The sequence below is a fragment of the Desmodus rotundus genome, chromosome 12 (genome assembly GCF_022682495.2).
Source record: "Desmodus rotundus isolate HL8 chromosome 12, HLdesRot8A.1, whole genome shotgun sequence".
Lineage (NCBI taxonomy): Eukaryota > Metazoa > Chordata > Mammalia > Chiroptera > Phyllostomidae > Desmodus > Desmodus rotundus.
The window spans coordinates 95,177,950-95,203,023 of record NC_071398.1 but is presented as its reverse complement, the minus strand read 5'-3'; the positions used below and the strand labels follow the sequence as shown (position 1 = coordinate 95,203,023).

General features: G+C 51.7%; 1 protein-coding gene across 1 annotated transcript in view; it reads right to left on the bottom strand.

Annotated features, from left to right (window-relative positions):
• TNR (tenascin R) overlaps positions 1 to 22,117 on the bottom strand; it is a 62,750-nt gene extending 40,633 nt beyond the window's left edge. Inside the window, exons 1-6 of the mRNA XM_024551740.2 lie at positions 21,622 to 22,117; positions 18,782 to 19,258; positions 12,212 to 12,475; positions 8,985 to 9,100; positions 6,831 to 6,981; positions 1,595 to 1,864 (exon numbers count right to left, since the gene is read on the bottom strand). Of these exons, the coding sequence (XP_024407508.2) occupies positions 1,595 to 1,864; positions 6,831 to 6,981; positions 8,985 to 9,100; positions 12,212 to 12,475; positions 18,782 to 19,258; positions 21,622 to 22,117 (1,774 nt within the window). The remainder of the gene's footprint in view (positions 1 to 1,594; positions 1,865 to 6,830; positions 6,982 to 8,984; positions 9,101 to 12,211; positions 12,476 to 18,781; positions 19,259 to 21,621) is intronic.
• Between the last annotated feature and the right edge of the window lie 2,957 nt (positions 22,118 to 25,074).

The following is a 25,074-nucleotide window of genomic DNA, read 5'->3' as shown; positions in this document are numbered from 1 at the left end:
CACCGAATCACCGGGCTGCCAGGGTGTGTTCAGTGATGAATCTGCCCTGGGCCCCGGTGTGGGGTGGAGAGGAACCCCGAGAGGGTCTCTGTCAGAATCAGGTCCTGCTTCACACTTCGTCAATGTCCACACTCACTCATTTTAAGGGGGAAGCTCGTTCCCCCTCCTGATGTTCCCTGCTGTGTGTGTGGTTGGGGGGAGCTCCATGATAAGACTCTGGGCCTCGGTCTATCTCACGCGGGAGAGGATGGACTTAGCTCAGTGGTGAGTTTTTCACTAGGACCTGGGCACGGCCCTTCTGGTCCCCTCTCTTGTGGGGGCCACTGCCCCCAGGAGTCAGGCCTCTGCTTGTTCCTCTGTGCTGTATGTCCAAACCTGAGTAGTCCCCTAACTTCCGCCGCAGGGGGGGACTTGTCCAGGCCCACAGGGTGTCAGTTTGCAAGCCCACCTGGCTCTAATGCTCAGCTAGATGCTCCAACCTAGGGGAGTATATTTTGGCCTCCATCTGCCTTATTCTTTGCCTCAGTAAACACAGGTAGAGGACAGGGGTACTGTTTTTTGAACCTCCCTGCCACTCTGCAGCAGGCTCTTAGCTTCAAGCTCAGGTAGGATGCGTGAATGAGAGATTCCCCTTGAACGGTCCCATCAGAAGATGCTGGTCCTTAGATCTTACAGACGCCAGCAGCTTCCTTGCATCCCTGGGACAGAGGAGAGTTGGCAGAGACATTCCTCAGTATGTGACCGGGACAGAGGGGCTGAGACTGAGAATCTGGGTTTGACAGAGACTCCCAATCTGAGCACAGGTCCCTGCGGACCCAGCCCAAGTGCCAGGAAGCCCGCCTTCAGGCGGTGCCTGTCCTGTTTGCCTACCAGCTGGCCGTCCGTGGGCTCCAAGAGGGTCGGGGATGAGGTCTGACCTTTCCCAACTGTCAGTGAAGCTCTTGAGGAGTCCCGATAGTCTTGGGGGTGGGGGTGGTCGTCATAACCAGACAGGCGACACCAGTGGGGGCTCTACTCAGCCTGCTGGCCGTGGGAGCCAGGCGTCCCATTAGCCTTTGAGACTGTGCTTACAGATGGCCGCGAGAGTCCCAGAACCTCAGGCGGAGCTGGCTGCCGTGGTCCAGGAAGGGCTTCGCACAAATCCAAGGGGTACCATGTGGTAGAGCCATTGGAAGGGATTTACAGAGTCACTGCAACCATTCCTGCAAACAGCAATAGAGACGCCTCTCCCCAGAACTCTCCCCAAGTTGCCATCTGGGCTCATAACGTGGATGTGTAAATGTCTTCAAGACAAAGCTTTTGTTTTACGAATGGGAATGCTGAGACCTGGACAAGACTCGGATCAGGCCACCGGCCTGGCTGGTAACAGGAGTGGGCAGGAACGCGTGCTCCGATGGCCAGTGTGTCCCTCTACTGCGCTGCAGCATCAGCAGGGGCCCCAGGACCTCTCACTTCTTGTGGTGTCTGTGGTGATGTGGCTGCCCGAGCACATGTCACCTTGCTCCTGGACACCCCTCTGGCCCTGATGACACCACCACCAGCTGTCTCCTCCCTGGCCACCCTCCCCCCGCCCCTCTGCGCACCACGGCCTCACCTGTGGTGAACTGGGTGGTTGTGGCCTCACTCTCATTGGTCCCTCGGATGGCACTGACCCACACCTGGTAGCGGGAACCGGGCCGCAGGGCCTGGACTGAGTACTGGCTCAGCGGGGGCTGCAGCCGGAAGGTGGTCTTCCCGCCTTCCCCGCCCACCAAGCCGTACTTCAAGAGGATGAAGTCGACTTTGGCTCGAGGTGGGGTCCACTCCACGAAGGCCACGGTGTCGGAGACATCTCGCACCAGGATCTGCGTGGGCCCATCGATGACTGAATGGGAAGGATCAGACAGAAACGGGAGTTGGAGCAATGAGCATTTGACCTCCACGCTCTCCCTCATCCTTCCATTAGCCCAGCCTGTCAGGGAGCGGATGGGCCTTATTATCCCATTTCACAGATGGGGAAACAGAGGCACAGTAAGAAGAAATCTCTTTCCTGAGGACACAGTTTGGCCACAGGGTGACTGGCCCTGGAGCTCAGGGCTCCTGAACCTTGCTGTGACCAGGCTGTGGTTTTTCAGTCCTGGCACTCCCAGTTTGGGCAGTGGGGCCCGGGGCGGGGAGCACTTCCTGGCTTGAGGGGGTCAGCGCTGCTTCTGTCTGCAGATGAAGGGACAGAGAACTGAGACCCGAGCTTCTGGCCTGGGCTCCACTGCCTAGCTCTGAGGAAAGATCAGAGTTATCAGCCTTCTCTGAACACCGGAGTCTGCCAGCTTGGCCGCCACACAGGGCATCGTGAGAATCCAAAAGGCATCCCTGCTCAACGGTACGAACAACTAAGGCAACCCAGCTGCTGGGGCACTACCAACACCCAACAGACGTTTGCGTCTGTGGCAGGAAACGTGCCTTCCGGGGAAACTCACTCTTCTAAAAGAAAAAAAAGACCTCAGTTTTGGAGCAGTCTCTGTTTTCCCCACCTGTTCTTGCAGATTCCTGAGCCAGAAGGACACTGCAGTCACACCTAGTCCCTCTGAGTTACTCAGCACGTGTCCCTCCCGAGCCTTGGCCTCTGGCACAGAGCAGCTGAGGGAACGCTGCTGTGGAATGGCGTGACGCTAGGAAACCTGGCTGGTTTCCTGGGGGGCCACCATTCATGGTTCCTGCACCCACTTGGGACCCTGTTCCCGTGGAATTAGATGATGCGGGTGGGGCAAGGTGAGGGAATGTAGACGGAAAATAGAAGGAGAAAGGTAGGTGAGGAGAATGGAAACTGGTCTTTTCCGCCCACAGTATGTCGCCTGGCCAACATGCCCTTCTCGGAACGACTCAAGTACTCATTATCTTCTGAAAGTAGGCCCGGTTTCCATGTTTACATTTATTCTGTGACTACAGCTTTCTGACTGGAGCTGATTCACATTAGTGTTCTTCAAGAATGTGGAATAAGAACCAGGGACTCTGGTTCCCTGGTGAGTTGAACTTGGACCATGAGAGTGGCTGTGGCCATTCTCTATGGTATTCACACATTAATGGCAAACCAGAGAGGGGCAAGGGGGAGAAGAGAGGGAAGAGAGAGAGAGAGAGAGAGAGAGGAAGGAAGAGGAGAGAGAGGGAAGGGGGTTGGGAGTTGATTCCAAGGGGTCCCAACCATGTGATCAGGGGGTTGAACTTTCAGCCCCAGCCTTGACTGCTGGCCAGTCGATCAGTCGGGCCTATGTACTGAAGCCTTCATAAAAATCCCAAAGGACTGGGTTTAGGGAGCTCCCGCACGCCCCTGTGCCAACCACGCCCAAACCCCACCAGGACAGAGGCTCCTTTGACTGGCACCTCTTCCTCTGTGTCTCTTCACTGGGCTGTTGGTTTGTGTCCTTTAATAAGAGCCTTTGTAAGGAACCTGTGATCTAGTGAGCAAGCGGGCTTCCCGAGCTCTGTGAGCTGCTCTAGCAAATTAATTGAACCCCGAGAGAGGTTCAATTAATTGAACCCCGAGAGAGGGGCATGGGACCCTCCAACCTAGAGCTGGTCACTCAGAAGCGCAGGTGACAACCTGGACTTGCGACTGCCATCTGATGTGGAGGACAGCCTTGTGGGACTGAGCCCCCAACCCACTGGATCTGATGCTCTCTCTGGGTAGAGTCAGACTCAAGGTGAATGGTGGGATACCCGGCTAATGTCGCAGAGAACTGCTTGGTGTGGGGAGCCCCCGCTCCCTCCCCCACTGGAGCTGGGGACAGACTTTTAGGAGCAAATATACAGAGGGAAGCAGAAACGGGTGATTTGTGGGATTTTTAGGCACAGACAGTAGTGCGATCCCTGATTTTCCATTTTCTGGCTCAAGTCTTCAGGGAGCTCAGATGCACTTCTGGCCCAGGGGCTCCCTGAGAGGCTGTCCTTCCAGTAAATTCTCTCTTTCACTTCCGCTGGTAAAGAAAGATTTCTTCCCTGTTACCAGAGGGTCTTGACTAAGACTGACTTTGTAATCGGTCCACCCTGGTCCGCCTCCTGCTCTGTCTCCAGAGTGGAGTGTCTTTCTGAGTGGTCTCAGCCTGACCTTGAGCCCCTCAGTTTTGCCAGTTGGGCCTTTCCCAGGTCACCCCACCTCCTTTCTGGGGCTAGCCCAGGCCTGTTCTCTATTAAGCAGCTTAGGTTTTGGGGTCTAGCGCCAGCCAGAGTGAAAATGACCAGACCATTTTGGTGCCACCTGGTTTGGAGTTGAGGTTTCGTTTCTCCTATTTGGGGCAATCATGTGGCTGAACAGAACACATCCGGATGTTTGCAGCATGCTGTGTTTAGTGGTTTTAGATAACTTGGGCCTTTTTAAATTTTGTTTAATTTAATCATGAACTGGGGAAATGGTGTCCTAGCTGCTAAGCGTGATGCCTGGAACAAGTAGACACTCAACAAATGGGTGTTAAATGAGTGGAAGGAAGGATGATCCTCTCTATCCAGGAGAATGAACTGAAGTTCTTATGGGGTGGGGAGGAGATGTCACAGAAACCCAGATGACCTTGTGAGGCTTTGGTCCTGCCACTCTTCCCATCCCCCAAACCCCAGTCTTAATGGATTGCCCCTATTAGAAGGTGATTGTGCGCCAGAGTGCTCTCGCTGCAGGAGGCCTTGTCATTTGCATTCCCAAAACGACCTGCTGTGAAGAAGCCAGTTGGAGGGCCTGATGCGGAGGCAGAGCTTCGCAGGAGGGGGCTGGTGTAGGTCAGACCTTAGCAGGAGGAAATAATTAAACAATCCTTTTCTAAAAATAGCAGGCAGGGTTGGGGAGCCGGCGGTATTTTTGTGGCCACTCTTGGATTCTCTTTCCTTGGCCACTTGGTCGAGCTGTCTCATTCCCATCGGGCGGTGTCAGCTCGCTTTCAACTCGGGCCCGATGTCTAAACAAACCCCAGTCCCCCTCACAGAGGGAGCTGGAATAAATTGTCTTCTCCCACTTCTTTTCACGGCTCTGTACACAAAGCCAAAATATCAACTAGGACGTTTTTCCTACCTGGGAAAAAATTCTCCCTCGCTTTACCACAAATTTCTAGATCTGGAACTTTGAATTTCCACCTTAAGAAACTTCCAAACCCCCCAAATTCTGCGAACTTTGTAGGAATGTGGCCCGAGTAGAAGGCTAAGGAGGGCTGGACTGCCTTCTGCGCGGGCTGCCAGTACTCTGGAGGAAGAACAGTCTGCAGCTGTGATGCTCTTCCTCGGCCCCCACCACCCCCGCCTCGAACCACCTCCTCCCTGCAGTCTTCGGTTTTCTACTAATCTTCCTCACTGTCCAGTCACGGGGACAACTGGGGGCCCTGACATGTCCCATGTCAGGAAGGAGAATCTGTGCTCCTTGGGAAAGACCCACTCTTCAGGCTCCAGGTGACCTCGGTGAACTGGCCCGCAGCACCTGGGAGATCCCCATAGAGCACTTCCAGGTTTTGTGGCTATGGAGTCTCTTCTCAGACATATTTGGATTAGAACCCTGGTTTGAAAGCCTCTTTTTGGGGAAGGATAGTACCCTTCCCAAAGCACAAACTCTTAACCGACTGTAGAAAATGTGAAGCAGATAAGAGTGAGGCTGCCTTGGTTGGAGGGGAGGGCGATGAGCGCGGGGTGGGGGCAGTGGGAGTAGTCACTGGTGGGCCTGGCAGCCACTTCATCCTGGCCTCGAGGCACTGCACGGGGGAGGCCCAGAGCTCTAATGGGACCTGGTCTAATCCCACAGTAGTTTCAAACCAGTGTTCTCTAGACGGAGCATGAGCCCCAGCGCCCGATGCTGCTTAGTTTGGATCCAATGAGCAAAGTATGAGCCACTGACGCAGCCTGTCTGGTTTCACAGTGCTGTGGCTGCCTTCTCTGGCCGCCGCAGCCTTTGTCCTGGACCCATGACTGGCTTCCTTCAGTGTCAATTTCTGTTTATAAAAACTAAAGCTATGCCAGTGTGCACCTATCTCGTTTATGAACAGGGAATGCTGCTTAACCTTCGAATCGCAGTTTTCCCATCCACGACGTGAGGACCCCAAATGATACCAGATGCTATCTGTAACTCTTGAAAACTGCTTGGTGAGGGCACACAGATATGTATCGTAATTACTAATTCATAGCATCCAGGCTGAGCAGCCTTTGCTAGCCAAGGAAACAATACGGCAACATGCGGCACAGTTAACGAATCAAAGGTAATGGTCTTGCATGAGATGAACTGTGGGGAGGACAGAATAGACCTAAGGTGTCACCTTTAACAGTGACCCAAGCCGTATTGGCTGGTTTTCAATGACGAGTTTCCTGCACGCTCATTCTAAGTGTGTTCTCTGAGTATACATGTATGTACCGGGCATATACTCACTCTCATCAACGCAGTGCTAGTTACTTTCTGCGCTTTATCTAACGTAACCCTCATGCCAGCTCAATGAAGGAGGCATTGCTGTGCAGCTCTGTAGAGTGAGTTAAGGTTTGGGAAGGGTTGGATGACTTTCTCCAAGTCTCACAGTGCGTCCCAAAGCTCACGATACTTGGGGCTGATGAATGAGACCTTCTGATGAGTAAGACTGGCAGCAACACTCTGGAAATCATAACAGAGAATATTCCCCATGGAATACTCTCCCGGATTTCTAAGCTTGCGAGGAGAAGCAAGCAGGAGATGTTCAGCCTGGCAGCTGGTAGAGCAGCATCTCATCTCCAGGTCCCGAAACTGTTCTCAGCTACGGGAGAAACCCTAGCACCCCCACGTCTCTGCAGCTCCCAGGCAAGTCTGCAGTCCCCCCTCTAGAGCGACCTGGCGGTACAGACAGAGGAGGGCGGGAGGCACTCACCCGTGGAGACGCTGGCCGAGGTCGGAGGGCTCCGGGCCTGTTCTTTCAGAGCCACCACGTTGACGGTGTACTCCTCCCCAGGCTTCAGTCCCGTCTGGTTGAAGGAGGTGACACTGCTGGGGAGCTGGGCGATTACCCCTCCTTCGTTGTTCTGCGGGTGGGGGAGGGGGAAGCAGAGAAAGCGAGAGAAAATCACTGGGAGAGAAAGGCGCCCCCACTGCTTGCGAACTGTGATTTAAAAATTGGAACTACTCCTCTTCCCTCCATGAGGACAGCGAGTGTGTGGGGACAGGGATGACTCCCAGCAGGCTCAGCGAGAAGGCCACCTCTCTCAGGAGGTTTGGCAGGTGGAGAAAATCAATTTTCAAGAACATTTCTTTGGCCTTTCCTGAGTCTACTGAGTTTGCTAATAAAAATTGGTCCTTAGGTGATGTAGGCTGGCTCTTGCCAAAGAAAGAACGTTTGATGGTTAGAGCTGACATCCATTGGACTTGGGGGCGTTTATCCTGAGGTTAGAAGAGTAGTGTGCGTGTGTAAACAGCTCTGTGCACACCCACGCCACTTGCCAAACTAAGACGTTTCCAGGTGGGTTTTTTTTTTAAATGAGCCAGAGCTATTCTTTTACGTCTGGAGTTTCCCATGGTGTTACTCTGGGTGCGAATTCATCAATGTCTTGTTCCCTCTTCACCCTAATGAGTTAGGAGTCCATGCCACAACCAACTGTAGGTGCAGGGAAGGGAAAAAGACAGCACAGAACAGAAGGTAATAGGAGAGAGGAAGGAGACAAACTGGTAGGAGGGAAAGTAAGACCAGAGTGATGATGTTGGGTCCCAGGTTTATTATCTACCTGCCTCCCTATCTGTCTGCTAGCACATATTTTCTCTGTGAGTCCCTGGAAGTGGCAGAGCGAACAGGACTGTTCTGTGACACTGCCTCCTCCCCTATTCTTCGGTCTCTCTTTGTGCTGCCTGGGGTGCCATATACGAACTTCACAGCCATCCCCTTAGAAATCAGTGTGGGAAAGTGCTGCCCAGTGGCCTCAACCCACAGATCACATTCATTCCATGCAGCTGTGTGTTTGACCTTGGCATGCCCTAGCCAGCCCTTATTTTTCACAGGTTGAATGTAAACCAGGCGAAGCTGGCATTGTGTTTTCTGCCTGGGCAGTGGGGTGCCACGATTCTCTCTGCATCATTACAAACCCACTTGCCCGCTACATTTTACCGGCCATTTTAACACAAAAAAGACAGGGAATTCAGTATTTGTATAGTGTGTTGTTTAGATGTATTGAACTTGTAATGGCGTGATTGCACGTGAGAGGGGGGTGCGTCCTGGTACAGGGGACACGGCCTTGGAGTAGGATGTGGACATCCTGGATCAAGCCTGCCACCAACCTGCTGTCTCAGTTCGCATCCACAGAGCCTTGTCTCTATAAATGATACAGACTGGATGTAAAATGAGGGGTCTACTCTGTGAACTTGAAGGTCTTTTATAGCTCCAATGGCCCATGCCTGTAAGAATGGTGAAATCACAGTCTTGTTGGCCAAAAACGTGTCATGTACCATTAAGTCTGATGAATGACTGGAAAAACACTCTTTGATATTGAAAGATGAAGCTGGAGGGGAGAAGTGTGATTCGACATTATGGCCCATGAGTCAAGGAGTTAGGAAGAACATCAGCGGGCTCAGCCAGTCCTAGAAAACCAGAGCGAGTTGGAGACCTCTGGCAACTTGGGAATGTTAGTTTTAGGATTAAGAAAATAAAACACTACTTTAGAGAATAGAAAGGAATCTTGGGATACTTTTAACTCACAGACTAATGTGGCTGGTTCAGATGGACTTTTCCTATGTCCCAAAGACAACCCCCAGCTGTTTGAAGGTTTGGTATTCAGACTCACTAATGACCACATTCTGCAAAACCTCAGAGCCTTCTCAGCAGAGGGCTGGACTGGTGTCTGCTTCCCGGGCTCAGGGTCATTCTTGCTGATTGTCCCTCGCCATGCCTTACAGCCTGGGCACCCACAGAATATCCCATTGTGTCCTCAGTGGTGGAGGGAGATACTGGGTAGCACCTTTCTCCCTGCTCCTAGCCCCATGGAGGGGATGATCATGCCCCAGAAGGCCATCGGTTTAGCGGTCCGATAGGTGGGGTTACCTTTGGAATGAAGCTGATCTCCCACCCGTCGAAGGAGAAGGAGAAGGGCTCCCACTGCACCTCCACGGTGGTCTCTGTGATGGTCTTGAACTGTAGCCCTCGAGGAGTGGAGAGATCTGGAACACAGCAATGGGGGGAGCAGGTCATGGCGATTGTACGGAGAGCGTCACCGACTGGGTGTGCTCCCCCCATGCTGTGAGTGTGGTGGACGGTGCATCTGCTCACACACACGGTGGTTCTCACACGGGGTGGGGTCGGCCTGCTCCCTTGTGGCCTAGTGCCAAGTCATGGATTGCCTGGTGCAATCCATGAGCAAAGGTAACCCCATCTAATCAATACTTGTTTATGTTTTCTATTCTATAACACGTTATTACGAAAGTACAAAAGTCACGCTTTCCTCTCCTTACTAAGGTGGTAAACCTTGGCATTTGACATAATACCTTTTTCTGGGAACCTGAATGCTATCTTTGGAGGCTGTACAGATTCCTGAGAGGCGATTGAACGGCTAACATCAGCGTTCCCATTTCACACCCAGGAAAAGGACGCACAGAGTTGGCTAGAGGAGCGGAACCCGCCCACTTCAGAACGAAGACTGGGATGCTTGCCTTGGCCCTCTGATGGACAGTGAGAGTATTTTGTTCATTCAAACCACCATGTGTAGGACGGCCTGAAATTTCCATTTTACGTCCACAAGCCAAGCACAGCCACACACCAAGGCCGGGGGCAGATTCTGGGGCTTTTGCTCCTTATTTGACTACCTCCTTTTCTCCAGTGGCTCTTTTATCATTTCTCTCTTCTCTCCCTCCCTCACTTTGCCTCCCTCATCTCGTTTCCTTCCTGTCCTACTCCTCTCTCCCCAACACACATGCACCTACACTGCACAGGTACGGGCAGGGTCAGTGAGGTGTGTGCACGGTTGCCCTGAAATATGCCGGTGATGCTTTTCTCAGTCCTGCGGGGAGCGTGCTTCCACTGCAGCTTCGCCTCCGTCGGGAGGTTCCCATGGGGGAACGAACAGACCCTCGTTGTCCTGTGTGGAAGCCCTCTCTTGCTTCTGGGTGGAAAGGCAGGGCTGGTTCTGAGCCCACCAGAAGGCATGCCAGGTGAGTCGACATGATTTTGTCCTTGTCACCTGGGAGTGTGCCTGAGGGGATGCCCTGACTTGGCACAAGAAATGCCACAGGAGATGGAAAACCTCGTCGCCGTGGGGGCACGAGGGTCAGGGACAAGACGCTTGGCAGTCGGGCCAGGAGCTTGCTGTGCTGACTCATCCCGGAGCAAGGTGGGGGCAGCGGCAGATGGTGACCTGCCTCACCATAGCCATCGCAGGTATTTAAAACTATATCTCAGGCACCAGAGGAGTTAAAGGAAAAAAAGGTCAAATATAAACAGAGATAATTACAGGCATATTAACAAAGTCGGCATTCACAGGAAGAGTCCAATATGGTACCAGGATACATTATCACCTGAAAAGCAAGGGGCAAGATGACTTCTTAAGTCCTGTCCCCTCTGCCTCTCTCTGTCCTTGCACCCTTCAAAGCTCAGGTCAAGTCCTTGGGAACTCTGTGAGAGCTCCAGGCCAACTCTTTCGACGGTGACCTCCCCTTGTTCTGAATTCTCATGGTGTTTGTCATCCAAATACCATCTTGTCATTTGAGAATGACATAAATTGGGCTCCAACTAATTATCTCATATTTGGTGGTAAGTCTCATTTTCTGACCCAGGGGCCTCTGGGTCACGATCACTCCTTGTTCTGGGTCTCTGCTACAGCTACCACCTTTGTGGTAACATCATTAAAATACATATTTGGTCTTGGTCGCAGGTTCCTGGCACACTGCTCCTGGAACCCTTGAACTCTCTGAACTGATAAGAGTATCTTTTGTATGATTATAAGATAGCTGGTCTCTAGAAAAATCCAAGCATGATTAGAGGCTTGGCATCTTCATCCCCACCTCCCAACCTCCATGCCTAAACCGATTGTGCCTCCACAGTCAGCTAGCTCTCCATAGGAACCCTGAGCAATGAGGTTCAGAGAGCTCCCAGGCTGGTGGGCACACGGAGGCATGGGGAGGGTGGCACGCCCAGGGAGGGCGGGAAGCTCCACGCCCCTTGCCCTACATGTCTCTTCATCTGGCTTCATCCTGCGTTGTATCCTTTATAATAAGCTGGTCAGTAAAGCACTTTCCTGAGTTCTATGAGCTGTTCTAATGAATTACCAAATCTAAGGAGGGGTTGTGGGAACCCCTTGAGTTTATAGCCAGTGGGTCAGAAGTATGGGTGAGAACCTGGGATGTGTGACGGGCACCTGGGGCGGGGGCAGTCCTCGGAGACTGAGGCCTGAACGCATGGGGCCTGATGCTAAGTCAGAGCTGAACTCAACTGTAGGTTGCCCAGCAGGTATCCGAGAGTAGAAGTGGTGATGGAAAAAATGATTTAAGAATTCAGAGGTGTATAAAGAAAAAAATCACAGTCACTTCCTAGCTCCTTCCTAGTCTACTCCCTAAAATCGTCAATATTAATAGTCAGTATGCAATCTTTTAAAAATTTTCTGTGCTTAAATAAACCTATAAAATATAAATCCATGCCTACAGGAATTTTTCCTTCTTAGAAATAAAAAAGAAAAGTCCATTTTTACTCGCTTTCTACCTCTGTCTCTGTCTTTCTCTTTTTTTTCTCCCTGTTGAATTTTTCTAAACCATGTTCTAGAGCCTCAATTTTATCATCAAAGTGGGCTATCAAGCTATTTTGCTAAACAAATTATGCCACCTCTCTAAGAGAAGTGGCTATTGCCAGCTATGGCTTTAAATAAGATTATTCCCCCGTACAGATGCCGTCTGTAACACGCCATACAGAATGTGCTTATTACACGTCCCAGTTCAGGCTCTGGGTCTTTAACTAGAATCAGTCTGTATAATTCTCATCTTGCCTTGTCTTCCCTCCAGACTCTGCCTTAGAACAAGTCAGAACTCAACAACTAATGGACTTTGAGTCCTTTGGTTCTGTAACTGACGGAGCTGCCTGGGTATGGAAACTCTCTTAATTGGAAGTGACTTTTTGACGACATACCCTTTCCTAAGTGGGTCATAGCAGGAGCCTGTCCCACCCCCCCAGAGCAGTGACGATTGCAGGCGTCCCCGAGGAATTAAGACACTGCACACTCTCACGAATGCTCATGGTCACATGTAGGAGGACAGAAAAATGAAGCAGGATGGGGAGAGGGTACGTACGGGTGGCCACCTTGGCAGTGATGGGGAGGCTGAGGATGTTGCTAATGACAGCGTGGACGCTGATGTTGTAGGTGAGACCTGGCTCCAGCTCGGTGATGGTGACACCACGCCAATCTCCAGGTACCCGCTGCTGGAGCTGGAGGCCCGCCGGGGCCGTCGGCTGGTAAGAGATCACATATTCCGTCACTGCCATCGGCCCGTCCCATGCCAGCTCAATGGACCTGTCGCTGATACCAGCCACTCGCAAGTCCTCTGGAGGGGCAGCTACCGGGAGGCAACACACAGATAGCATGAGCTCAGAGGACTGCCTTCCCCATCCTCAACTCGTCCTTCTGCCTCACAGCTCACCCCATGTGCCCTGTCTGGATGTTCTGCTCGGCTCCATGGCTCAGGTGATTCCTAAGGCCCTTTGGGGCGGCTTCCTGTCTTTCTGTGCTTGGTTCTCCCAGCTCTATGGGACCCCGAGTCAGTAGTGTGCTGGACCCGGCTCCTACTGACCCGAGAAAGCTGACTGTCAAATGCTTGGGAATTCTGCAAGACGGTGGTCAAACACAGCCATTGCGACAGGTTACTGCATTTTGCGGAATACAATGCACGCCCACGTTTCCAGCCTAAGCGTTCAGGAAAAAAATCTTTCATTTAAATTTTTAAATTCAACTATTTATTTATATTTAGATACTTGTATTTTGTATTATAAAGGAATTTTAGCATTGACTTTAAAGATATGGATGTTATGCTTTCTAGAGTTACACTTTTAATCCATATGCAAAAATAAGAAAATTAAAAACATTTATGTAGATAGGGAGTTAGTACTACCCATGTATGAATGCGCATCCTTGTTTCTGCCCCCAAAATTTGGGCAAAAACTATGCATTATACATGGCAAAATACAGGTACAGATAAACCTAGAATTAAGTAAATTATGCTAATAACAAAATTAATAACTACTCAAAACCAATCACTGTCATATTATTTCACTACATTTTACTATTTTCCACGACCTCTAGGTAACCCACATGTGCTGTGTCTCTCTTGTAGAAACGCCGAATGGCTGTGTCCTTCTGCACAGGGCTACTGCCCACCCCACGGGTAGCCACGTCACACTGGTAGTGTGAAACTGGCCACGGAGGAAACGTTTACACCATGGAAATTGGCAAGTGCTACAAAGCAAAGCTTTTTATTTTTTTCTTCAGAGAGCTAGTTATTAGATACTTAATAGCGTATCAGTGGCCAGAATTTTTGGTAGTTTAATAAATTGTCACCAGATTACCCTGGAAGACAATATTTGATTTTGTAAGAGGAAATAAAGGCATATTTCCGGTTATCTTGCAAAATATAAGACACCAAAACAGTAAGTCCTGGATATCATGGACTGCTAAAGTTATTCAATAATGACTTATTGGACCATTTTCTCTGTTAAAAAGAAACTTTAATTTTTGAGAGAAATGTAACTTGTATTAAACTAGTTTTAATTAGCCTTGATCTTGGGGATGATGATGAAGAAATATTCTTGATGGTTTTGCTTTTCTTTCTTGTTCACATGCTATTTAAAGAATCACCAAATTATAAACCTCAGTGAAATGGTCTTTCATGTATGGTCCTCTTGGGAAGGGAAGATTCAACCAGGAGTGTGGTATTAAATCACTGAACCTTTAAGAGCAATTAGGAGGCTAAGTCCCATGCACCTGTAATTGGATCTGCCCACAGATGAAATCAAAGATCGGGCCAATATTTAAATAGTCATAATTAACTAATAAATTTATGTGCAGGGAAGGCTTCGGCTAGTTAAGAGTTGCCATTGGTTTTGAATTTCTCCTCTGAGAATTTTCACTTTTAATTTTTATAAGTGGGAAGGACAGAACCAGCTGCTGGTCACAGGCCCACACTCAGAGAGTGTCTGCCCCTCTGTGGGGCTCACACGTGCACCCTCAGATCCTCAGCAGCGGCAACCAGGAGGGGCCCAAGCTCCGAGGAAGGAAATTAGGACCCCATATCTGCAATATGGGGCATTGGCTTTGATTTCTTTGCCCCAAAGTGTTCACTGTGGAAAGTAGTCTAGATAGCAGAGCTTCCAAAGGTGGTGAATGCTGACCCAAACAAAACATTAAAGATTTATTGTTTACATACATAAAGCTAAGGAAATGTAAACTAAATTTAAATAAACTTTCACATGATAATTTATAAGCATATATCATTTCTAATTCTGACATTATTGATGTTCGAACTGCACTAAGAACATTTGGTGTAGTTCATACAGAATAACTCCGGGACCAAGGGGAACAGAGATGATCTGCAGACCTGTAAGCAGTTCCCACGGTTACAGGAAGCATTTATTAGGCACCAGGCACCATGCTGAACACTCTTGGGCAGATCATCTCATTCCACCCGTCACCAGCACTGTGGGATAGGGACGATTACTGCTCGATTTTATGGGTGAGAACCAAAACTCTTCACAAACACAGAAGCGATTGTTCGAACTGGCAGAACAGGTCTAACAGGGGTGTCCAACCTGCGGCCCAGGGGCTGCATGCGGCTCAGGATGGCTGTGAATGTCGCCCAACACAAAACTGTACATTTACTTAGAACATTATGAGATTTTTTTGTGATGTCGTGTTGCAATGCATTTACTGTGTGGCCCAAGACCACACTTTTCCTCCCAGTGTTGTCCAGAGACGCCAAAAGGTTGGACACCCCTGGAGAACCTCTCAGCCAGTAAACAACACCCTTTACATTTGCATAGCATTTCACAGTCTCTAAAACATGTTCAGACACACATTCTAGCTAAAATTTTTAAAAATCCTTTATAGCAGCGCTGCGAAGCCGACTGGGCAGCTATAAGGGTCCCAACTTTACAGAGTGAGAAACCGAGAGCTGGGTGAAGGGACTTGCCCAAAGTCAGGGAGTTGGGTCCTAGGAGAATCAATTCTCAAGGCCATTGTGTCCACACCCAGTGCTCTTTGCCTTCCGGTTGGTTGAGTGTCGTATGTCGGATGTCGTCACTTGCTTCCTAGCAGCCCGCCAAAGGAAACCAGGTGACAGGACAATCCAGACTGTCCTTCAGGAGGCGAGTCCCAGACCCGCCTGCATCTCAGAGGTTAGAAACGTCTTTTCAGAAAGCTTCTCTAGTGCTTGTCTCCTGTGACTCGGCGCATCGACTCCAGGCGTCATGGTGGCAGAAATGGCTATTCCGAATTTCAAGGCAGCAACAACTCTTGGGGCATTTGGGACAAGTGAGTATTCCCTTTTGGTTCCTTATTCCAGAAAATAAAGCTAATAATGCCAATAGAGAATGATCCAAGAGGAGCATTTTGGGATTTTAAAGTAGAAAAGAGATGCAGATGGATTTTTTTGTCTTTGACAACTTCACCTGGAAAATTTTAATCTTGAGACCTGAGGCTGGTGGTACACACGGCCTTCACTTCCGACGAGAGAGTAGCAACGGTGGCACTCTGGCGAAGAACTCCTGAGAGCGGTGCCCTCACGAAGAGGCCGCCCCCACCTGCCCTGTGGCTCAGCAGCAGCTGTGGACACTGGGTGTCAGTGATTCAGGGGAAATGAAATGATACTGAACTAGAAAGCAAACTGTGAAGGAGCCATGGGCCTTGTGCTCTAAATTTGGGGGGCAGGGTGCAAAGTAGTCTGAGGTTCCCACTTTGAAACTTGGGGGAGAGCTGGCAGTTAGAAAGGAATAACCTGCCTTGAGGAGTGGAGTTGCCAGTGTCTGCAAAGGTGCCACGCTGGCTGCTTTGTGGATTTGCATTGACTTCACACCTAGGTGGGCAAGTGTTAGAATTAGTCTCGGGAAGTGTCTCACTCTGGGGAGTGAGTGACAACCATCAGGTGCTGATGGTTGGGCCGGTGGCAGTGCTGGCAGAGGCTGCTGGTGACGACTCCCCATGGGGCTGACGGCATCCAGGGGCAGGGGACCCTGCTCTGCTGGCTCTTCTATCCCCTGGACTCACTGGGAGTCTGACCAGCACACCAATCAGCTCCCACGGGAACCTGCTTCATGGGGGGCAGGTGTGGATAATCTTTTAACGGGCTTGTCTACCCAGCTCCAACATCTAGCTCTTTCCATCATTTGACACGGTTTGGCTTTCATATCAAAAGACAATTTCTTTGTGTAGGTGGATTTTCAAACATTTAAAAAAATTCCGCTCTACTTGGCATCCCAGAGAGGATTCAAGAATGCTAGAAGGTGGTGGGCAACCAGGGTTCGCTTTCTCGCTCCACCACTAATTAGCTGCCTGGCTCTGGAAAAATCTTTGTCTCTCCAAAAGGCTGCTTTTTACATCTGTGAAATGAGAAGTCCAGAACCGCTGCTAAGGCCTGATTTAAGTGCTCCTATTCATGAATTTATCTTCATGCAGCCAGAGAAAGGGGGCAAAAAGGCCGAGATGCCGCCCCAGGGCCCACCATGAGTGAAGACTGGGGGTGCGAGTCCTCATGAGCACTGAATCGCATTGCACTCCTGCAGCCTGGGGCCACAGGATGAAACCCTCACGGTGGGCAGCTATTGTCCACGTCCTTGCAAAGAGGAAGGAGCTACCCGAGAGGAAGTCCATGCTGTGGCTCCGCATGGTTTCAGCTTCCTCCCTCCCGTGGGCTAGGGCACAGGGACGCTGGAGTGTGTGCACTGGGCACAGGGACATCCAAGAGTGGACACACGGCCCCTCTCCCACAGCCTCTTCACAAAGATCAAGCCGAGGAGACTTTAGATAATGACCTAGGTGGTTGTGGGCAGAGACCTGTGGAGTGAGGTTTAAAAGACATAAGAACAGTGCCTCCCGCAGTGCCTGGTGGCTCCAGGGTTGCCATAGAAACAGATGGAGATGATGTAACTGTCCTTCCTCACATGCTCTGGAGCCTGTAATTTATCCGGGCCTCCAGTTCCTCCAACAGCACGGGGGGAACCTGTTGGAGGCAGCATGTGCTCCTGGTTTGGCCTCAACCCAGGTCAGCCACGGCTGCACTGACGGCTGCTGAGTCTTCCCCGAATGACCAGGAGGGTTTGTCTCCAATTCTGTTGGGACCCTGGGTCAGATTTAAGGTTCCGTCTGCAAAGGGGCCCGCCCCTGCCGAAAAGCAGGGTCAAGAACATGGCAGGTATGTACAGCCCAACCAGGAATATTGCCTTCCAAAGCCCATGGACAATAGAATAGCCACAGTACAGTGGCCCCAGCAGACCCTTTGCCTCCTCGGGTGCCTTGCCTCATGGGTGGGAGTCGGCCCCTCTCCCCCATCAACTACTAGTGACTTCAGATTCAGAAACACGGAGGCTTAACTTCTGCTTGAATTTTCTTTCAGAAGAGTTGGTGTAACATCTAAGTATACTTTTATGAAGATATTTCAATTCAGAAAACAAAACTAGGAGGCTCACTAAGATCACTGGATATTGAAAAAATGAAGGAACATGGAAATATTTTCCTAAGCAGTGCATTACTTGTCTACTTGTGATTTTTCCCCCCAAGGGCTGTTATCGCCATGGATCGTTTGACTTAGAATCTTCATTTTAGGGTACCACCTTGGTAGTGGTGCCCGTGGCGTGGACCACCTTTGGGGTTGGCACCCATCTGCTGCATGTCATCTGAACAAAGTGAGTCACAGCCTTCTGATACTGTGCACTGTCAGGGTGCCAGTGGTTGCTTGCAGACCTTAGTACTTTATTCTGTTTGCCCTTAACTCCTTACCTACACAATACTTTTTCGCATGAGGGAATAAAGTTTCTTCAATTAGCAACACCCGGTAATGTGTACGCACCTGCCTGGCCTGTCTGGTTATCGCCGACCCACCAGACTCCCAGGCAGCCGCTCTCAGAAGGGCTTGTCCCAGGACATGGCGAGAGGCGAGGCAGGTTCCGTACTTTGCCTTGTACAATATGCACTTTTTCACTCGAATTTTTCGCCCAAATTTTTGAGGGAAAAATAAGGATGCACATTATACATGGGTAGTACCTGAGATACCTTGTATCTGTTCTTATGTTGTGTAATTACTTGTTACATAAAATTTCTTGTACTATAATGTGCAAAAATAAATGCTAGAATTCCTTTATAATACAAAAACCAAGTAGCTAAATATAAATAAATAATTGAATTAATTAAAACGAAAGATTCTTTTCCTGAAAGTTTGGGCCAAAAATGTGGGTTTGTGATAAACACGGGAGCACATGATACACAGCAGACTACGGTAGTCTGGAGCAGGGGAGAGGTTTTGTGGACACCCTCCCAGCTAGCAGGGCATGGCCCAAGGTGGTCCCATGCCTGTCTCTCCACTTTCCTCCGCCTCAGGGACAGAGGAATGGGGTCACTGAGACCACTGCCTTCCTTCAGTCTGGGGGGTCAGACCCAACTTTCGGCGAGAACCTGGCCTTTTCTGCCTTCCCCCCTGCCCCCCTTAAGTTTGCCCCATCAGTAGTGATGGGCTGAAGAAACCAGCTCTCTTGGAAAGCAAATGAGCACGACCCAATGGGGAATTGTGTTTGCCTCAAACCCACCTTCCCTTCCATGTCTCTTGCCCTCTCCCATTAGTTTGCTGGGCCACCTGTGCCCAGTGCCCGGGAGCCCCTCCTACCTGCCGAGCAGTCCGGGCCCTGGTAGCCCTCATCGCAGAAGCAGAGCCCCTCCTGGCACTGCCCTCGCCCACTGCAGGCGTTCGGGCACCGCTGCTGGCTGCAGTCCTCCCCGACGTAGCCCTCCTGGCACCAGCAGGTTCCGTTGGCACAGGTCCCCTTCCCCGAACAGTCCCCGGGGCACCTGAGCGTGCTGCAGTCCTCGCCCGTGTAGGGCTCCTCGCAGACGCACTGCCCGTCCACGCAGAGCCCCCGGGAGCTACAGTCTGCTGGGCACCGGAGCTCGGAGCAGTCGTCACCGCTGTACTCGCTGTCGCAGACGCACTGGCCGTCCACGCATGCGCCCCGGCCGGAGCAGCCCAGGGGGCAGTAGGGCTCCGAGCAGTTCTTGCCGAACCAGCCTTCGTTGCAGATGCAGCCACAGGACTCGAGGCTAAAGTTGCCGTGGCCACTGCACTGCGGGATGTAGTCCAGTTGTCCTGGAACGGTCAAGGAGAAGGTCAAAGGGCAGCAATGGCACCCCCTGAAAATGGTGCTTGGGGAGGGGTGGACAGACACCACTTCTCACTCTGTGATCAGACTTAGGTTGCGGAGAGTTAATCGCAGCCTGTTTAATCAATTTCATAACTATTTCCCCCAATATGGGCTGCCTGTGCCGAGCACAGTGCTGGGGGCCCTCACGCCCAGAGCTCACCTTCAGTGTGTCCCAGCTTGGGTTCCCGAGGAGGAGGCCTGAGATTGGCATTCAGGTGAAAGTGACTCATGATAAGTGCTCCCAGGAAAACTGGGAAAGGGGATGTTTGGGGAGGGCAGGAGCCCAAGCTGGGTACGTTGTCAGGCAAGTCCCGGGTGCGGTGACTTGGGTTTGGTCTGGCAGGATGCTCTGGCCATGGTGCAGGCCGCACCGAGGGTAAAGGGCTGTCCCTGGGGGGTGTGCATGCTCAGGCCCTTCCATTCTCTCCCTGGGCAGGTCGAGAGGGGTCCCACAGCCTGAGGACAGCCCGTGACAAAGGTGCCCAGGTGCTGTGGGGATGGAAGGGGACCCGAGGGGATGTAGGCAGGGCACTGAGCCCGCTATGTAGGGCAAGGTTGTATGTGCTATAGACCTGCCCTGTCCCTCTTCTTCCTGCCACCCAACTCCCTCTGCACATTCATCACAACTCAGCTCCAGGGTCACCTCAAAGGCTCCTCACAGCCTCGGTCTCATTTAGTCACTATTTGCTGTGACCTTTTTAGGATTCTGTGCTTATCTCTGTCCTAGCCCTCACCACGCTGTAACTACAGCAGCTAATTTATCTGGCTAACATGAATCAAACAAACTTCTTAAGCAAACACAAACCCAGTACCTGCTCAACATCCTTCTCTGCACTTGGCCTTGGGGATATGAAGTGCAGTAAGTTATATCCTATTTCCTGTCACTTCAATCAGCCCCCACGGCCTGGAAGGATACAACACTGCCACTGCTGAATGTGGCTCTTGCTCGTAGATTTTTCCTTGTCTGCCAGGGAGCCTGGTGGGAGGCTGGGAAAAAGCCACTCACAAAGCCGCCCAGCTCCCTGGGCAGCAAAGCGCCCATGTTCATGGACACATGTGATTTCCCCGCATCCTGGCTCCATGGGAAAACCGGCCTGACGGTTCTCACCAACTGGAGACTGGACAACTGGACCCTCTTCTCTTCTGCAGACTATGTATGTATTGTTTTGGTTGGGAAGAGGAGTAGAGGTCAGAGAACCCATGACGGAGGTCATTACTCAGAGACACCCCCTCATCTGTACCTGTCTCGGGACGAACATGTCTGCTGGCCCTCGGGACACGTGGGCCGTCCAGGCCGCCTCCTGCTCTCACCTTGTGAGAGCCCGGAGACATTAGAAGGCAGAGCTTGAACCCAAGACAGTACGATTCCTCTTCCTAGGGAATGCATGGCCTGACTCTGAGGTACCTTTCGGGTGAGAGAAGCCGTGCACCCAAGGGGGCAGACACGAATCCTGTGCACGGGGGCCAGCAGGTAATGGCTGTGCTTGTATGGGGTCACAGGACACCAGGCTTTCACCTGAGTAGCTGCTTTTATGTTCAGCAACTCCTGGCCATTCCCGTCTCTCACCATTTGTCAGTGGGGAAAGAAAGGCATGGGCCACCATGGAACTTGCTTCAGGATTAAGTCAGTAAGTAGCAGAGTCGGGATTTGAACTCAGGAAGTCTGGCTCTGAAAACGTAATGACCCTTCTCAGAGAGAGACACAGACAGTACTTGTAAGAGTTACTCATCATCAGGGGGGTGGGGACGGTGAGAGGTACCACCTCCAGACATTCCGGGGGCGCAGAATAAGCTCTGTGAAGTGTGTGTGCCTGTGTGTGAGCAGGTGTGTGCACGCGCGTGTGCTGGTGAAGGGGCGGGAGCCAGAACTTCCATCTTGCTGGGAACAATGGGGACGGGTCCTCAGAGACCTGGGTGACTATCATTTACTCCGATGGGAGAAAAGCTGCAACTCAGTGAGCACGGCGCCTGCATCCTCCAGTCCCTCCGGTTAACATGGACACACATCCATTCAACAGCCTGTAAAAACCCAGGATGAGTGCAGACAGACGCCAAATGCCCCACTCGCCACCGAAGCTGCTGTGCTGAACCTTACTCGACCCCCACCATCAGACTAACGTATTTCACACTGGCCAAGGGAGTGGCAAGGAGAAGGCGGGTGCTGAACCCACGGGAAAGACCGCCTTTTGATCTTAGAGGTGGTTTAAGAGAGAGCTGCAGACTGGGGCACCTGTTCCATCTGCGAGAACAGGTGCCGGGTTCCCCTCGCCTCCCCCACCTGAGGCCCCTGCAGGCCCCCTGGCCCTACCTGTGGCGGCACCGTCTTGGCAGCAGCTGCCGCACTGATCCCGGAGCACCGACACCTCCCTCTCCAGCATCTCGATGCGACTGAGCAGCTCCTGCAGCACCTGGGCTGAACCGGCGCACTGGCAGGCCTGTTTGGGAAGTTTGATCTTGTGGGTGAAGGTGACCTGGGTCTCCTGGTCAGAGGTCTGGCCCAGGTACTCGGCCGGTCCCTCGTCTTCCGCACTCACCTCCCTCTCCGCGGAGGCCTCCAGCCCCGAGGAGCAGAGGCTGTCCAGGGGCACGTTGATGTTGTACACGTGGTTGAAGACCACGGGCGGCTCTTTGTCGGAGGTGTTGTAGCTGCCCACACCTCCCTCTTCTTCCACCGCCTGTCCCTGGACCCTTTCTGTGGGCACCTCCAGCTGACACTCTGAGGGCTTGAGCATGGAGCCCAGAAGGATCAGGTTGACGCCAAGGAGCATGTTCTTCAGGACCCCTGTTTCCCCGTCCGCCCCCATCCTCTTTGCAGAGCCCTGGGGTCAACACCAGCCTGCAGCACACAGCATGGAGCTGCCGGAACCTGCAAGAGAAACAGGGCTGAGATGGCCTCTGAGACCCACGCCTGGTGCCACGCCGAGCACCGTCCTGCAAACCACAGAGCAGGCCGCAGAGGACTTTCAAGGGCGAGGTTGGGAAGGGACAGGAGCTGTCAGGTCCTAAAACCCCAGAGCTTTGTCCCCTAGAGGGAGGGATCCCTGACACAGACACGGCTCCTGCCGAAGAACACTTTGATTTCCGAAAGACTCGTCTGGGATGCACATGTCTGCACCCCGTGGTGGCAGGCGGTCCCGGCAGAGGGAACGTGCTTGGGCAGGGACCCCGGGGCACTGTGCAGACGCCATTCCTACCAAGGAAACTCATGCGTCCTTCCGCTGCTGGGTGAGAATTAGGATGAAGTCCTCATGGAGCCTCAGGCGCACCCGCACATCTCCCCAGACGGTCGTGCGGGGCCCCGCCAGCCACTTCGGAATAACTTATTAACTCCTCTGAGCTCATCTCTTCAATACAAATTGACTTTGGAGTAATCAGCCAGGCAGATAATGTAGTTCCAGGTAATTGTGGCTGTTAATAACCCTTGGGTACATTTGTGATGATCTGGGACTGTGTGAGCTGAACTTTCTTTTAATCTTCTCATTAGCGTGGTCCCAGCGCTGTGTGATCACAGGGGTCCTTTCTTCTGAAGTCCTGTTTAAGTTGCTAAAATAATAAATCAGCCCCTCTGCTGGTCACCTCGTCACAGAGAGCCACAGAGAGCAAGACGTTTACTGTAATGCAAATCCACTGTACGGAAATTGCATTTCTTTTCTACCTCCCACGTGAAGGAGAAAAGAGGCTTACAAACTTTGGTTCTGAAGGTGGTGTGAGAGCTACTGAGAAGATGAAGGACTGAGAGAGGATGGCGTGAGAGGAACCATGAGTCCAAGGGCAAGACGACAAGTGGAACGAGCACGCACCGAACGTTCCCTGTGTACAGACCGCACTGCGCTGCTCACGTGTGACCTTAGTTGACCCTCAGAACAACCCAATGATGGAGCGTTATGATCATTTCTGACCTACAATGGAGGAAATTCTGCCTGGAGGGGTCAAGGATTGAGTGCAAGGGTGAAGAGCTGGGCTCTGGAGTCAGGCTGCCTGGGTTCAAATCCCGCTCCTTTGCTTTGCTTTCTAGCTGTGAGGAGACCATTCAGCCTCTCTGGGCCCTCGTGTCTCCATCTATAAGGTGGGGATAATGAGCACCTACCTTATGGGACTGTAGCGGTGACTGAGTTAGTACCTGCGTAACACTTAGTTGGAGCCTGGCACTCGGGAAACACACACACACTGTTTGCCGACAGGTAGAGTAACTGCTCCGGCTCCTGTCCTGTCCAGGTCAGACACAGCCTCGTGACCACTGTCGGGGCTTTGCGGTTCACTGTGGATAAATGTCACTGCTCAGAGACACATCCACACACTGAATGTTTGTTATGACCTAGTCCCTGTCCTTGAGAAACTATCCTCAGTCTCATGGAGGAGATGGAAACACAAGGAAATCTAATGACAATGCCCTGTGATCATTACCGTCACCACCAACAACACGAAACGCCCCGGGAGGGCTGGAGTGACACGGACCACCGTGCCAGGAACAGCAGGGAAACCCACTCAGAGGGGGCGGGTGGCCATCCGTGCCACTGGCCCGGGGTTCCTGGCCTGGCTTCCAGACACGTGGTGGGATTATACTGTCCGGGACATGGTTCCATCCGTGGCAATACCAACAGCCAACTGGCATTTCCCAGGCACCAAGGTGCGTGTTTTCCTTAAATTATTTCACTCGTTCCTGACAACAACCACATAAGAAAGGGAGGAGTGAAGTCTAGGAGTTGAGATATTTAGTAAGTGGTGGGGCTCAGGCAGCAACCAATCAGAAGGGGCATCAACCAATCGGATCAGCTGTAACAACCAGTGGGGCTCCACGGTGATTCCACTAGGACGGGAGGTCCTCTTCTAATTTCCGTTGTGGACATGAGGGCAACAAGGTTCAGGAAAGGCCAAGGAATTGCCCATGACGGACAGCAAATGAGCAGAGGAGCCAAGACCGAGCCCAGTGTAGCCAACCATAGTCTGTACTCTTTAAAAACGTTTTTTAAAAATTGATTTTAGAGAGAGGGAACGGGAGGGAGAGAGGGAGAGAAACATGGATGTGAAGCAGAAAGATCAGTCAGGTGCCTCTTCCATGCACCCCGACTAGGGCCCGAACCCACAATTAGGCAAGTGCCCTGACCGTAATTCGAACCTGCAACCTTTCCGTTTGCGGATGCTCCAATCAACTGACCCACACCAGTCAGGGCAGTCTGTACTCTAACTGTGGTTTCTCCACCACCTTTAATTAGTGGCTGCACACCATTCTCATGCAAAGGCGTGCAAATCAGCCCTCTTACAAATCAACACGCTCCTCTCCCGGGATCAGACCTAGGACTCCCCGACAGCAATGACTTTTAGCGGGATGTTTTCTCTGCCCATCCCATCCTGTCCACTACCCCAGACACTGCTTCAGTCTCTCTGCCTGGAGGTAAGGCTGCTCTCGTGGTGCCTAGCCTACACTGCGTCCCAGGAAGCCAGAGCAATTTTAAACCTGGAAACTGTGACCCTAGAGGGGGCCGGAGACTCCGCCCTCCTCCGAAACTCGCCCTTCCCCGTTCAGCCAGCAGTTTCAGAAAACCTGGGCTGGCGGCAGCACCTTCGGGCCCTATTCACTTCTCTGAGCTCCCCGTGATGAGTCCCTCTCACTGACCACTGTTAACCATGCTGCAGAACCTCCTGCTTCTCTCTTGCATTTGCACATTTGGTTTGGGTTGCTTTCTGCATAGACAGAGAGAAAGTGGGTGTAGAGGGCTTCATTTTTCTCACTTCTTCTGAAGCCTGCTGAAGGTGAATAGAA